The following is a 16,647-nucleotide window of genomic DNA, read 5'->3' as shown; positions in this document are numbered from 1 at the left end:
AACTTCAAGGGGGCCAAAAGAGCCGCCATGTGGGTTCTCGAGCCACAGTTTGCCCGACCACTACCCCTAGATGATTCCCCTTTCAGTTATGCCATTGTTAGGAAAAGAGCCTTTGTATAGTTTGAAAATTGGTTCATTACCCCATAGGCAACAGAGATCTTCAGACTGTTTATGACTGAACGCTTCACTGTTGAGAAGTAAAAATCAGCATTAAAGCAAAGAGCTTCAAGACACTTTTCTATGTAAGGTTCAAAACTTGATTCAACAAGGCACTTGTGAGATCATTGCAAATGTAGACAATGTGTATGTGAGATTGCATTATCCCCATTTTACAGAGGAGGCAACTGAGGCTCAGAGAGGCTGAGTAACTTAACTAAGATTAAGCATGTGGTCAAGCCAGGAAGTGAACTTAGTGACCTGTAGTTAAGTTTAGTTCACCATGTGCCAAGTACTTCCATACACAACTATAGAAGTGAGTATTGACGGAACTTGCCATCACTTGAATGCCAGTGTAGACAAAAGACCCAAATGTGTAAAAAATGCTATTATTATTAACAATGATGCCCCAGGAAAATCAAGAGTTTATTACAGCACTGTACAATCAAAAGAAAATGACAGTCACAAATGTAAGCCATATGCATAATTTTCAATTTTCCAGTAGCCACATTAAAAAACAAAAAGAGCCCTGGCTGGTGTTGCTCAATGGTTAGAGTGTTGGCCTTCACACCGAAGGGTCCCAGGTTCGATTCCTGGTCCCAGTTGGGGCATGTGCAGGAGGCAACCAATGCTTGTGTCTCTCTCACATTGATGTTTCTCTTCGCTCTCTTTCTCTCTCGCTCTTTCTTTCCCCTCCCCTCACTGCCTCCCTCGCTTCTACTCTCTGAAAAGCAATGGAAGAAATATCCTCAGGTGAAGATTAACAACAACAATATATTTTATTTAAACCAATATATTCAAAATTTCAAAATACAGGTTGAAAATATAATGAGGTATTTTACCTTATTGTCTTCATATACATCTTTGTGCGTTTTACATTTACAGCACGTCTCCATTCAGACCAGCCGTTTTTCAAGGCCTCCGCAGCTGCGGGTCTGGTGGCTACCATTTGGATGACACAGATTTAGACATTGCAGAAAACTGCATTTCATACAGCACTGTAAAGTACAGAAAGCAAAGCCTTCTCTTTAAAGATGTATTTTTACCCTAATTATTTCTATAATATTTAAGAAATCTAGTCTTTGTTTTACTAATGTTATCATCCCCAGCACATGTAATAGATGCTCAAATATTTGCTGAACTTAAATGAACTTGGGCCTACTGCCCAGGGTTATGTTTGGCTGGGTCTCCCCTGTTTTGTTCAGTATGAGAAAAGTGCTTTCTCAAGTTTAAAAGAAATTGGCAGGATCTGGCTGCTTGCCAGGAGGTCCTGCAGCTTTTTTATAAAGGCATAATTGCTCTGACATTTTGTTATTCTAATAACGAAAGTAAATCTCAAAGCTTGAAGCGTCCGTAAGGAAAGGCCTGATGCATTTCCTCTGGTGCTCTAATTAAAATGTGTACATTTAATTCTAATTAAAGACCTGGCACTTTGATTTACACGGTATACAATCACGTCAGTCCAAATCTTTGTACTTGCTTTTTAGTTCAAGCAATTGCCTGACTAATACACAGGATTATTCTTCTAGTCCGGTGGTTCTCAACTCAGGGCAGTCTGGAGATAATTTTGGTTGTCATTACTGGGAGGGGTACTGTTGGCATTCAGTGGGTCTCAGAGACTGCTAACCCTTCTACAGCACACAAGACAACCCCCCACAACAAAGAATTCCCTGCCTCAAATGTCCACAGTGCAGAGCCTGAGAAACCCAAGTTGGATACCTTCTCCTTTCTTCCTGTTTCTTTCTCCATAAAAACAATTTAAATAGTTTAGACCAGCGGTTCTCAACCTGTGGGTCGCGACCCCTTTGGCGGTTGAACCACCCTTTCACAGGGGTCGCCTAAGACCATCCTGCATATTTACATTATGATTCATGACAGTAGCAACATTACAGTGATGAAGTAGCAACGAAAATAATTTTATGGTTGGGTCACAACATGAGGAACTGTATTTAAAGGGCCAGAAGGTTGAGAACCACTGGTTTAGACGTTCCTTGTTCTATTCCCCAGAATAATCACTATTGGTTTGTTTTTCATTCTTCTAGTTGTTGTCTTTATAACTTTAATTAAAGTGTCTGTCAATCCTGGCTGAATGTTAGTCACCTGGGGAGCTTTTCAAAAATGCAGCTATGGACACAGACAATAGTGTGATGAAGGCCTATGGTGGGATGGGGGTTGGGTGGAGGGGGGCAGAGCGGTGGGGGCTGAGATGGGGACATCTGTAGTACTGTCAGCAATTTAAAACTGTAGCTATCAAGGCCACCAGGTTCTGATTTCATTATTTTGGGTTGGGGCCCAAGCATTGGTATATTTTTAAGGCTTTCAGGTCATTCTAATATGCAATCACAGTAGAAAAACACTAGTATACATACATTTTTATTTTTAATTTGCCATCTTAGATAATTTTTTATCCTCCATTAGACAAGATGAGGCAATTCTGAACTCACTCTACCTTCCATCCCTCCTTGCTCTTCTATCACCAAATTGTAGTTATTTTATTATCTTCACACATTTGAGCTTTATACATTTTATATCCTATTTTTAAAATAAATATATTTTTATTGATTTCAGAGAGGAAGGGAGAGAGAGATACAAACATCAATGATGAGAGAGAATCATTGATCGGCTGCCTCCTGCACACCGCCACTGGGGATCGAGCCTGCAACCTGGGCATGTGCCCAGACCGGGAGTTGAACCGTGACCTTCTGGTTCATAGATTGATGCTTAACCACTGAACTATACCAGCCGGCTTTATGTCATATTTTATGTTATTATATGGGTTGACTCCCAAATTTGAAACTTATTCTTAGCACTTACAATTCCCAAGTGCCTTGAAATTGAGTGACTCTTTTTTCCATGTAACTTATTTTTTCTTGCTAGAAACTTTGAGGACTCTCTCTCCTTGGAGTTCTGAAATTTCACTTTATATGCCCACTTATGAGTCTTTTTTATTCATTCCTCTGAGCCTCAGTGGGTCCTTTCAGATAAAGACTTGTAGCTGCCCTAGCTGGTTTGGGTCCCGGGTTCGATTCCAGTCAAGGGCACGTACCTTGATTGCAGGATCCTCCCCGGCCTGGGCCCTAGTGGAGGTTCGTGCAGGAATCAACCAGTCAATGTGTTTTTCTCACATCAATGTTTCTCTCTGTCTTTCCCTCTCTCTTACACTCTCCCTAAAAAATCAATGGAAAAATATCCTCAGTGAGGATTAACAACAACAAAAAAAGACGTGTAGCTTTCTTCAACTCTGGGAAATTTTTTCCTGTTATTTTGTATTTTTTTGCTTTCTCTTCTCTTTTTTGTTATTGTCCTTTTGAAACTCCTATTGGATGAATGTTGATCTTCTCTTAACATTTCTTAACATTAATATCGAATAACACTTCTCTCTTTTATGTTGGTTTTTCTCACATGTCTGGCAATCACTGGTTGCCTGTTCATATTTCTGAATAGAGAGCAAGTTTGATTTGGGTAAGCCAGGATCATGTCCTCTGATTCACCACATGACAGGCTGCATATTTTGTTAATTAATTTTGATTCTGCCCTCCTCAAATATAATCTCACTAGGGTAGAAATTTTTGTTTTCTCTACTGCTGGAACATAATAGTCTTTTTTTGAATGAATGAATGAATGAATGAATGAATGAATGAGTGTTTTTCCAAGCAGGCAGGTGAATTGACTGGCAACCTTCTTTGTAGTGAGTGTATGAGGAGCCAGCAGGCAGCCAGGGGTCCCCCACGAGTGCTGCCGTTAGGAGGGCTTCATCTGCAAGAGTAGATTTCTGTATGTTTCATTCCTGGGCAATAGTTGCCTCTCCCTTCCTTTCATCCATATCGTATCTGGTGATGGTCTGGAGGTGCCTCAGTCTGCACTGCTTCTCTCTCAGGTCCTAGCACCCTCATTAGAGGCTCTTCCTAGGAGATTTTTCACTGATAGTTCACTGATAGTGGTGCTGGCAGGTACTCTTTTCTGGGAAACCACAGGGAGGGGTGGTGTGTTCTCCACATACTCTACTTGTCCCATTTGTTCCTAAGACACTTCTTTTTTTTTAGAAAGAGAGAGGAAGTGGGGAGAGAGAGAGAGAGAGAGAGAGAGAGAGAGAGAGAGAAAGAGAGACATCAGTTGCCTCTCACATGTGCCCAAACAGGAAACAAACCGAAACCTACGTATGTGCCCTGACTGGGAATCGAACCCTGGAACTTTAAATGTACAGGACAATGCTCCAACCCAATGAGCCACACGGGCCAGGGCCTAAAGCAGTTCTTTAATGAAATGCCCCAGTCGGGACTTACCTCTGGCATCTTAGGCAGTTTTGTGCTAATTTCTCCATCAGTCTTTCTGTTTTCTGTATTTTAGCAATTCTTCAAGATAATGGCCCTCTTTTATTTTTTGGTTTTTTGGGGGTTTGTTTTTTTTTTTTGCTTTCATGTATTGTGAAGGTTCCAGTCACTTAAAAGTTATATCTTTTCCTCATGAAGGGAAAACTTGGGGAGGAAGGGGAGCAAGCAGGTACATGTGTGCAGGCTGCAGGCTTGAACTGGGCATCTCTGGTGGGTTTGCCACTCTGAGTGATGACTTTGTTCCAAGAGTTATCTTTGAGGAGTTCTGATTTCTGGATGACCTGAAATGATATGACTAAATCAGTAGTGTCTAAATGCTAGTCAGTGGTCAAGGTTTTCTTTTAATCCATTCATATACGAAGGGGCAAAATAAAGTAATTCTGAAGCTAGATCCTTTGTACATATTTCCTAATGTTAAATTGTCTTTTCTCAAAAATGACATTGATAGTGATAACAGATGGCAGTGGGGTTTTGGGGGTTTTTTTATGTCCTTACTCAACAAAGCAAAGTTGGTAATCCTATGTCAGTATCTTAGTATCTTTTTTTTTTTTTAGTTTTGCAGATATATGAAATTCATAAGTTTGGGCTGCTGGACTAAACATTTTTTTTGAGTTTTAAATTTTTTTGAGGTGAAAGTATGATTTAACTAAGTTTTTAAGTACTGTAAAAAAGACTCATTTAATTTGGGGGTGGGGAGTTCAGGAAATAAATCTTTAGAAACCCTAATGCTTATTTCCTTTTTGAATAATAAGGCTTTTGCAGATATGCTGAAAGTGAACAAGACCTTGAAAAGTCTAAACATAGAATCCAATTTTGTAACTGGAGCTGGGATCCTGGCCCTGGTGGAGGCACTAAGAGAAAATGACACCTTGACAGAAATCAAGATCGACAACCAGGTAAGCTGACCCACAGGCTGCATGTGAAAGGTACGCCACAATGGAGTGAGTTAAAAGACAAAATTCTGTTGCTCGATTTTATGGTCTAGCTTTCCTATACATTATAAAAGCTGCAGGCCTGTGAGGGAATAGAGGAGAGCATGTTCCTAATTAAGCATTGCACAGTGGGACAACCTGAGTTATAAAGAGCCAGCTGGCCCCCAGCCCTGGGCTGGTCAGGCCTGGAGGAGAAAGAGCAGGGAGGGCAGAGGTATGACAGCTGCTTTGTTCAGCCGTCATCACTGTGGCCTCTCAGCAGGAATCTCAACCCATGCCTGCCCCAGCCTTGCTGTTGCCTGTCACTGGGACTATGGCTACAGAGTGGCCACTCCCAGAGCCAGACTTCCTGTCCCTGGATGGAGGTTCCCAGAGCTGAAAGAGTAGAGCGGGCTCCTGCAGTCTAGTGCTGGCCACAGAGCCCATTTAAAGGACTTTGGGTGCTATGCCTGGCCGGCGTGGCTCAGTGGTTGAGCATCGATCTATGAACCAGGGGGTCACAGTTCGATTCCTGGTCAGGGCACATGCCCAGGTTGCAGACTCGATCCCCAGTGTGGAGCATAGAAGAGGCAGCCAATCACTGATTCTCTCTCATCACTGATGTTTCTATCTCTATCTCTCTCTCTCCCTTCCTCTCTGAAATCAATGAAAATATATTTTTTAAAAGAAATAAAGTGAAAGGGTGAGGACTACGCCCTCCATCGCCTGGCCAATCGGCAGGGCCCACAGTCCTCTCTCCTCCCATTACTATAAAACCTATCTCACCACAGGGCTGCCTCTCTCTTTACCACTTGCCGCTGAGTCGGTAAGGAGGGTGGGGGAGCCAAACCCGGGTTTGAAATAAAGACTCTTATGCTTTTGCATCGGACACGGCTGGCTCCCTTAGTAGATCAGTATGTTTTTCTCCTTATGTAATTCCTCTGAAATCTGGCAATGCTTAATAAGTCATAGCAACACATTTCTTTGCATAGATTCAATAAGACTGGTTCCTAATAGTGGTTTTATTAACGGAAAACTTTGACTGGAGTATCATGTTTTAAAGAGCCCTGTCTGAGCTCTAAAGACTTGAAGCCAGTAAGAATGCCACAAAGAAAGCCTGATATCCTGCTTGGAAACCCTGAAGATGGCTGGCGCTGGAGCGTCAGGCCCATGCCCTACCACCACTGGCGGTTGGTAAGAGTAGAAGGGGAGCAGTAAAGATGCCTCTGCGTCCCTGCGGAACCCCCACACACTCTGGGCCGCAACGGGTAGGAGGGCTACTGAGATGGGCCTTAAAGCCTGGAGCGTGGGCTCAGGTGGAGTTGCTACAGGTGAGGGATTCACCTAACTCAGCAGATACTGCAGGCGGGCCTGATGGCAGCTGGATGGCTTGGCTTCCTGGCCCTACTGGGCACATTAAGATTCAACCATGAGATTCCAGCAAAGGTAGTCAGTTACCATTCTTGTTGTGTTTATGCAAACATCAGGACAGTAGATAAATTAATCTTGATTTGGCTTTTTGATAGCCATGGAGGAATTTTAAGAAGAAAAATCCTATTTCAATAGAAGTTGTTAAAGCTAAAATGGTTTCTTTCCCTTCCACCGGACCATTTGTTAAACGTATAGGGATAGTTCAGTTGATAGTTCTGTGTGCCCAGTACGGGCCTCTAGCAATGGTGAAATAGAAATGCAGTCCGACTCATGATTGAGCCGGAAGTTCCAAGACAAAGTGGGGAATGAAAGGGCGAGGACTACGCCCTCTATCGCCTGGCCAATCAGCAGGGCCCACAGTCCTCTCTCCTCCCATTACTATAAAACCTATCTCACCACAGGGCTGCCTCTCTCTTTACCACTTGCCGCTGAGTTGGTAAGGAGGGTGGGGGAGCCAAACCCGGGTTTGAAATAAAGACTCTTATGCTTTTGCATCGGACACGGCTGGCTCCCTGGTGGTCTACTGGGGATCTTGAAATCTGGGCATAACATGAAGGACTTTCAGGTTCTAAAGATGGCCTGGCTTAGAGGAGCATCAGGACTCACGCACAGAGCAGTCATAATCTCAGCTTTGTTACAGCGTTCCTCAGGGTCCCATCACCAGCCAAAGCAAGTTGTTTTTCCCTGGAGCCACCACTTCCTGTCCCCGGAAGCCCTCTCTTTCCCAGCATCAGCCTGCCTGCCCTACTTCCAGACTTGCTCTGCTGCTTCAGCTGGCTCCTGCTCACTGGGAGCAAGTCTCAGTTCTCGGTGTGTAACCCTGCTCCTTTGTCACAGGGAAGTGTCTACAGTGGGATTCAGTGAATCTGAGGGGTCTAGACACTGTACAGTAGGAAGAAAGGGCCCTGATATGGAACCGAAAGAGGAGAGAGCAAGGAGACTTGTATTGCGAGCATTCTCTTGTGGGGTGGCGGGGGGAGGGGAGAGATATTGGGGGAAGTGCCTGTTGAAAGTGCCCCCTGCATATCTGAGAAATTTCCTGGTCTAGACCCTCTAAGATCTGATAAAGCCCCAGCATCCTACCCAGGACTTTTTTTTTCCCCCAATATATTTTTATTGATTTCAGAGAGGAAAGGAGGAGAGAGAGATAGAAACATCAATGATGAGAGAGAATTATTAGCTGCCTCCTGCATGCCCCACACTGGGGATTCGGCCTGCAACCGGGCATGTGCCCTGACCAGGAATGGAATTGTGCTCAACCACTGAGCCGTGCTGGCTGGGCCAAGTCAGGACTTTTGCCTAAGCCTGGAGACAGGTTCCATGGACAGCTCTACTCTGTTTCTGCTGACCAGGACCGTAGGACTGTTCAGCCCTGTACTCCTCCTGAGGCTTGTTATTAGGGAAGTGGGAACCCCACCAGGAGACAGGCGGCCTTCCTCACCATCCCCAGAAGGGATGCATCACCAAAACAGCTTTCCAAATGCAGAGCTGTGAAGGGACGCCCAGAGGGAAGACCAGACACATTCAGGGGAAGCTGTTGCTGTGTATGTTGGTGAGTGTCCAGTTGCTAGTAAGTTAAGGGTCATCAGGAAGCAGGAGAGCAGGAAAACAAGTGAGAAAAATGCCAGAAGGAAAAGAACTGATAGCTCAGGGATATTTATCAGCTAGAATAGTATCAGGAAGAAGATGAGCTCCCTTAGTAACTATTCCCAGGAGATCTAAGACAGAAGTGGACACTTTATTCCAAGTATATTTATCTTCTTGTGTTGGTTTACTTTAGGCCATAGTGGAACCCCATATCTGAAATAATGTTCTAAATACTCTAGTCCTAGTAAAATACCATCTAATTAGGGTTGCCAGATAAGATACAGTTAACTTGAATTTCACATAAGCAACAATTAATGTTTAGTATAACTGTATCCCAAATATATCATGGGACATACTTATACTAAATCATTTATTTGTTATTTATTAAAATTCAAATTTAACTGAGAGTTCTGTATTTTTATTTGCTAAATCTGGCAACCTTATATGTAGTGAGTGAGCTGAAATCCTGAAAAGTTAGAATAGAGAAGCTTTTTCTAATGCATGTGAAAAAGAACCTAAAATACAGTCTCTCTTAAATCCCCTCTAGATCCCCAGTAGTGAGCGTGCAGGAGGCAGCCAATCAATGTCTCTCTCTCTTTCTCTCCCTCCCTCCCTTCCTCCCTTCCTCCCTCCCTCCCTTCCTCTTTCTCTCTCTAAAATCAATACAAACATTTTTAATAAGCCCTGGCTGGTGTGGCTCAGAAGTTAGAATGTCAGCCCAAATACCAAAAGTTCTCGTGTTTGATTCCTGGTCAAGGGCAGGTACCTGGGTTGTTGGGTTCGATCCCCGCCCCAGTCAGAGGCAACCAATCAATGTGTCTCTCTCACATTAATGTTTCTCTTTCGCTCTCTGTCTTTCTCTTTCCCCATCCCTCTTTCTCTCCCCCTTTCTCTCTTTTCCTCACTCCCCCTACAAATTAATGGAAAAAAATATCATCAGATGAAGATTAACAAAAATGAAACAAACAAATAAATTAAAAAATCCCACCTAAAGTATCATCCTCACCACCCCTCTTCAGTCATCTGGGCATGGTTTTGTGTACTTTTTCAACTTTAGCCCCCCAGTATGCCTCTAAAATGACTTCTCTTTACTCGTGACAAAGAAGAGGATTAAGTTCTAGAACAACTGGAAAAATGTTTTGCTTTATTTTAAGAATGAGGAAATACATAAACAAACCTTGATTTCCATCCACAGTTTGTTCACTGACTCATAGACTATTAGAAGTAAATCTCAGTTTCCTCCTCTGTCTAAGGAAGGGAAATAAACTAATCTCTAAGACAGTTTCCTCAGGCAGGGCCAGCAGCTGAGACCCAATTAATATCATTGCAGCAGGAAACTGCACCAGAATGGAGGCCTGCTGAGAACCCCCCACTGTGTGGGTTCCAGGTAAATATGTAATGACTTAATCAGTACCCTGTGAGAACAATCGGTAATGCATATTCATGAATAAATAAATTGGAGTAGTGAAAAGAGGTTACTTAAAGAAAAACAGATGGTGCCCTGGCCAGTGTGACTCAGTTGGTTGAGCATCATCCCCTGCACCAAAAGGTCACTGATTCGATTCCTGGTCAGGGCACACGCCCAGGTTGCAGGTTCAATCCCCAGTGAGGGTGCATTTGGGATGTGGGGGTACATGCAGGAGGCAACCAATTGATGTTTCTCTCTCTCCCTCTCTTGTCTTCTCTCTCTCTAAGAATCAATTTTTAAAAAGACAATAAAAATAAAGAAAAACAAAAGGTGATCTGAAGGAATGTATGCTTGAACTTTTGTTTCTTTTTTTTCTTTGTATTTAGTGACTTAATAAAGAGAAACATACTATCCAAATTATAAGAAATTCTGGTGTTCATTTGGTGTCCTGGGTTTATATAACACAGAAGACCTCAAATAAAAATTAAAAAAAAACTCAGGCTGAGAAAGAAAGATGCCCTGTTATATTACTTTCTCCCCCTCTTTTATATGCCCCCAATATAATTTTCAGCTCCTACATCCTTTATATCAACACGCCAACCTCCAAGTTATCCAAGTGCTAGACCCCAAATGCTTGAGAGTTGTAAGGGGAAATAAAGGGGCTTTTATATTATCCCTCTCAGTCAGCCACATCCACCACGAGCTCCTGCTGCCCTTGGACAGCACCACTTGGCCCATTCCAGGGGCATAAGCCATAACTGTGGCAGCCCCGCCCTGAGGTTGGATCTCAGTCCTTAATACAGTCCCATTGTTCGAAAGTGTGTCATGAGCTAAAGTTGCTCATGATACTGTGAGGTCAGTATCTCTTACTTTATTGCTGCTCCTCCCTCCCATAGATCCGCATTGCCTAGAATGCTGACTCCACCCTGTGGATTCCCAAAACTGTTGTCTTACTGGCAGTACCACATTTTGTTAATATCTTGGCAAGAGACTCATTTGACAGGTTGCTAGATGAAAAGAAAGATAAAGAGCAAATGACACAAAACTTTCTCCATAAACTTTTTGTTTGTTATTTCTCCATAAACTTTTATCCTTCATCTACCCCATACTTAAGATTTCCAAATTTAAAAGGTATATATATATATATATATATATATTTACACACTAAAGCAATCCAGTTGCATAATACTGGCACAGAAATAGACTGGCAGGGTAATAGAGTCCAGAAACACTCAAGTACTAGTATACTTGAGAATTTTGCAGCAAAGTGGTATTTCAAATCATGGAAGAAAAATGAAGTAAAAGATGGTGGGACAATTTGCTAGCATTTTGGAATAAAATAAAGTTGGTGTTCCATTTTAATTCTTTTTTAAAACATACTTTTATTGATTTCAGAGAGGAAGGGAGAGAGACAGAGAGATAGAAACATCAATGATGAGAGAGAATCATTGATTGGCTGCTTCCTGCACTCCCCCTACTGGGGATCAAGCCTGCAACCCAGGCATGTGCCTTTGACTGGAATTGAACCCGGGACCCTTCAGTCTGCAGGCTGACACTCTATCCACTGAGCAAAACTGGCTAGGGTGTATTTTAATTCTTATATTAAAATTTATTTCAGATTAAATAAGATTTAAATATTACAATATGCAAAATCATAAAACAAGTGGAAAAGCATCAGGAGTGGAGACTTTCTAAAATGACATAAAATCTAGAGTAATAAATTTAACCATATGAAAGGGAGAAAATGTCTTTAAGTAATCAAAAAAAGAAAAAAACTGAACAAAGTATTTTCAGCAAATTTGACAAAGGGCTAATTTCCTAATATATAAGAAATTTACAAGCCAATTTTTTTTAAAAGCCCAGGAAAAATGGGCAAATTACAGAGATTGGTAGTTTAAAAAAAAAGACATACAAATGCATGAGAAAATTAATTGTTCTTATTCATAATTTGAGAAAAGCAAATTAAAGCAATTAAATATATACAAATAAAATATGTTTCACTTATTGGATTGATAGGGATGAAAAGATTAGTAATATTCCATGCTGGTCAGGGTAAGGAAAATAGTAGCTCAAACACTGTTAGCGAGTGTAAAAATCGTCATAGCCTTTGAGGATAAGTCAGTAATATGTCAAAAATTAAAACATGCTTATACCTGGATCCTGCTGAAATTTGCCTCCCAGGCACACTTGCAAAAATGCCCCAGGATATACTGTGTGTGTACAGGAAGGTCCCTGCAGCAAGGTTTGCAATAGTAGAAATGGAAAGCGATGTAAAACAGTCATTAAGACCTAGCTGCAGACATGATGCATTACTACAGTGGAATGCTGGGCAGCTCTCCGAAGAGGTAAACATGTATTTACCTACATGAAAAGGTGTTATTAATCTTAAAAGAAAAAGAAAAACATCTTTCAGAAGAACAGTATGCTACTAGAATCCATGTCTGTGAAAAAAGTATAGGTGTACATAAGATTACATACACATGTGAATGCATAGAAAATGTTTAAGACTACAGACTGTATACCAAACTGGCTTTCTCTGTGTGGAGTGGGAATATTAAGGGAAGGGAGCTTTTATATTTTATACACTTTATTGTTTGCTTTTTCTAAACAAGCCTGTCCTTTTTACTTAAAAATATTTAATGAATATATTATGAAAAAATATACTGTGTCCCGTAAATTTAATTTTAAATTTTTATTTTTACATGCTGTCATTTTTAAAAATCTACTTTTACTGTTTTTATTACTCTATGTCTCAACTTAAAAGACAAGCAAAATACATTTTTCCACAAACATAAAAAAACTTATTTACTTTTCTGTAGCCCAGTAATCCCTTCAGTGTGTGATAACTCACTTGACTATGGTAAAACCTCTTGGGATAGTGAGACTCTGCTAAGAGAGAACGGCCCATTAATTGATAATCTTTCATTATTTTTGGATATGGATCCCAGAATAGAAAAATTCAGTAATTGGATTGATTGCTATAAGACAGTTTCCGTATTAAAAAACAAACCAAAAAAAAAACACCCTTTGTTTAAACCATAAACACTGGGGTAGATTGGAAACAACAAATACTGGTTTTGCTTTCATTTTACATCTGGAATCATCTTTTCCTTCATAAATAATTGGCTTAGTCCTCTCAGGTTAGCGTGCCAGCTGATTTGGCTATCTATCTGTTGGGTTTTGCTTCTAGACAAGGAGCAAATGACTGCATGGAAGAAAATATCTCAAGTGACTTTTTTCCATTCATTTGGAGACTTTTGGCTCTTTGTTTTGTTTGGTTTTGTCCAAGTAGCCACGTATCTTTTCCACACAAGTAACTGTTTCCTCATTCTTCTTGGTCATCCTATGTATGTACCTGCACCTGCAACCAGAGACAGCAGTTGGGAACAGCCGTAGAGATGGAAATTGCCCAGATGCTCGAGGAGAATTCAAGGATCCTCAAATTTGGATATCAGTTTACCAAGCAAGGGCCACGAACGAGGGTGGCAGCTGCCATCACGAAGAATAATGACCTGGGTAATGTGGCCATACTGTGGTGCTGTTAGCAACTAGAAAAGCATGATGACCATTCATTTCTCCACTTCAGCTCTAACATCTCACCATCCCACTGGCCTTTGGTGCCAGCCCTTCATCAAAGGCTAACTATTACATGGTCATGGGACTCTTCATCATCTTCACAGTTTAAGCTTTATTGTAGCGTTCTCTCAAGAACTGTTTGTTCTTTTTTCCAGAAAACCTGTGATTTTTGCTTGGTTTCCTTTATGTATTTGCTTCTCCTTTCCTTACTTATTGCATGTAATCACCCTCTGCTGTTAGCTGCACCAGAAGATGGATGGACACAATGGCATGGACATTCCCAATTCACTTTGTTTGTGCCTGACTGTGCTTCTGTAGTTGGGTTTAAACATGCTTATGCCTGATACTTTGGTAATTTACATGTGAAATGAACCAGTGGGACTATACTATGAAGGGAAACCCAGAGTAGCTTTTTCAGTTAGCCTCTCGTGAATGTTTCCTGCTGCCCGCTCTGCTGAGGATCTGTTCACATTTCTTCTGTTCACATGAGGTGGGGCAGGTCCTGGTCAACCACAGCACAGAAGAATGGGACAGGCTGGGAAGGCGTGGTCTGGGGACATCCCCGCCACTTGAAGCAGCATCGCAAAAGGGCATCCAGGTGTAGACAGTCCACTTGGCAAGCAGTTAGCCAATAGCAGGCCTCAGTCCCCAGTTTGAGGTTCAGGGTCAGAATACCAGACCTTGGACAGGGGAACTGGGCACAGTGTTCTGCAAAGTATGGTGCTGGCCACAGGGGGGATTCAGATAGTAGACAAGATAGAAGCTGAAGGCTTAGAACCAGAAGGGAGCAGGTGAAATTAGTGCCCAGTCCTCTGCCCGCACATGCTGAGCCAAGCCCCTGAGGCCCAGCCAGAGTGCAATGTGTGGCATCTGGGGGCTGGCCGGGCAGATGGCAGTGCTTGCCTTTGGGCTGCAGAGGGTGAGGCTAAGGAAGCATCCCAGCAAACAGGGCTATGGGGAAGGGTGGAGGCAACAGTAGGAAGATGCATAGGAAAAGCGGAGGGGGTCCACAGCCGAACAACATGGAGACCAAAGAAGAACAGGCACAACGAGAGGTTTGAAGTAAATGGAGGGGCCATCCTGAGCCCAGGAGCAGTAATTGTGGGCTAGACCTTTGCATTTTTGCAGCCGAGGCAGTAGTAGGCTGGGCTATTTAAAGTGGAGAGTTGGAGCAGGGCCACAGTCAGGGCACCATTTTTGCCAAATCCAGGAAGGTGAGAGTAGCCCACCGGCTACCCACTAGAGGAGCCTGCAGGCGGAGACGTGAAAGGGGGAAGAAGACGGTGGCAGAAACTGGGAATGGGCAGCCAGGCAACTTCTTGGATACTAAGAACCAGTTTAAGGGAACCTTAATCTCTAAATTTGGTTGCCATCTGAATCACACCTTCCTTAGAGGTTGATATGTAGGAGATTTGATTTAAAACAGGTTTAGAAACTTTGAACTTTCGATTGCAGATCCTCCTGGTCTGCAAGCCATAATCAGAATTAATAGGTTGTGAATGTGTCATCCTGGGGCATTAAAGCTAATAGGTGATTGAGTTGCACAGAAGCTGAGAAGGGCTGTGGATAAGTGACCAAGAAACTATTTGGAAGTTCACTACATTGTGGATCTATTCTACTCCATAGGACTGGGAAAGTCCTAACATTCAAATTCTCTCCTATCAGACGTAGCTTTATTTAAATGTAAATCCAACATGAGACTGGGTTTATTCTCTCAATCTTAACTAAGAATGAGAGAATAATCCAGGAGGTAATTGAATATTGAAATTTAAGATAACTGTATCCTCAAGTGTGTGAGATTGCTGTTCTGTGTGATTAATGTTGTTTATCTGAAATTTAAGGAGTATCCCTTCACTTTGTCACTTTAACCTTTCTTTCTTTCTTACCTAGTTCGTAAAAAGCGAGTTGAAGGAGACCGAAAGTAAATTTCTACAAGAAGCGAAGTTTCACCACGGCGGCCATTTAAAAATGAACAAAAGCGCTTCTTCTCCCCCACCGGGACTATTTTATCAAAGGTTGTTCATTTCCGTTAACCACAAAACTAATATTTAATTTTTATTCTTTTTTAGCACTACTTATTTATCTGGGATTTTAAAATACATACGATTGTTTTATTTGCTCGTGGGCACCTCTGGCAACTTGCACCAGTGGACATAGGCAGGTCTTAGTGGGTGACAACAATCGAAAAGGATTTAACCACTTTCATATTGGGTTGTCTCGCTTACATGAACTTTTTATAACCACTGAAAGGCGTTTAGTATGTAAGTGTGTTTGTAACTGATTATGATAGAGGCCTATCTCTGTTTACATGCATAGCTTTGAGTTAGGCTAAATACAGCAGAAGTGTTCTGCTGACCATATAAGAAGTTAGTATTGCCAATCTTTCACTGGGTGAGAAATGCGACCCAATTTAGCACAAATTCTTAGTTCCAGAAATATCACTGAATGCACATGCCCCACTGATCAAAAATCAATGGGATCATCTTCATAAAAACAAGACAGCATTATGATACTTTAACATAGCCTCAGTAAAGAAGTATAAAATGTTTATTAACCCACAAATATAGCTTCAAGCCAGACTCAACGGGTAGCAAAATGAATTGGCACACCTACCTTTACTAATTATTCAACATAAATGCAATCTTTAACATGACCCTGATGGATAACTTTTTACAAAGCTGTTTTAAAGTTCTCCAGATAGGATGGGATATTTTTAAGTTTTAGTAAGAGGGAGGCTTTTGAAACAGTACACGCCCAAATAAAACAATAGTAATTGTACATTAATCAAGGCTGTCTGATACACATGACCGCATTATTTTGGCAAATTTTAGAAGGATTTATTGCTTTTTCTTTAGTGTAACAGATTGCAGGATAAAAGGTGAACATTCAAGTTAATTATACCGATTTTAATCTACATGGCATGATCCATCCAGATACTTGCAAACATCAGGAAAACGTGTGAAGGATCACTTATCCAGATGTTTGTCACCTCAAGAACGAAGGCTGTGAAAGTACCGCGGCAATGATAGTATGCATTAATCTTTGCAGTGGTCAGATGCTGAAATAAGGAAACAAGTGACTACAGCCTTTGGTCCAAGTGTACATGTCTCTGATAACTGTCAGTGCCCACGGCTGTAATTGGTGGCACTCTTAACACTAGCTTTTATGTCTCCCTTCCTTATTCCCTTCTCCCTTTCCTACCAACTCTTCTCCTTTTTCTTTTCTCTGTAATGCTGAGTCTTGTAAA

General features: G+C 41.7%; 1 protein-coding gene across 1 annotated transcript in view; it reads left to right on the top strand.

The window, feature by feature from the left end:
• TMOD2 (tropomodulin 2) overlaps positions 1-16,184 on the top strand; it is a 50,511-nt gene extending 34,327 nt beyond the window's left edge. The window contains exons 8-10 of the mRNA XM_006085955.3: positions 5,240-5,383; positions 13,196-13,340; positions 15,291-16,184. Of these exons, the coding sequence (XP_006086017.1) occupies positions 5,240-5,383; positions 13,196-13,340; positions 15,291-15,325 (324 nt within the window). The 3' untranslated portion in view covers positions 15,326-16,184. The remainder of the gene's footprint in view (positions 1-5,239; positions 5,384-13,195; positions 13,341-15,290) is intronic.
• The last annotated feature ends 463 nt before the right edge of the window (positions 16,185-16,647 follow it).

Source organism: Myotis lucifugus, unplaced genomic scaffold, assembly GCF_000147115.1.
Source record: "Myotis lucifugus unplaced genomic scaffold, Myoluc2.0 scaffold_23, whole genome shotgun sequence".
NCBI lineage: Eukaryota > Metazoa > Chordata > Mammalia > Chiroptera > Vespertilionidae > Myotis > Myotis lucifugus.
This window is presented reverse-complemented; position numbering and strand designations above follow the sequence as displayed.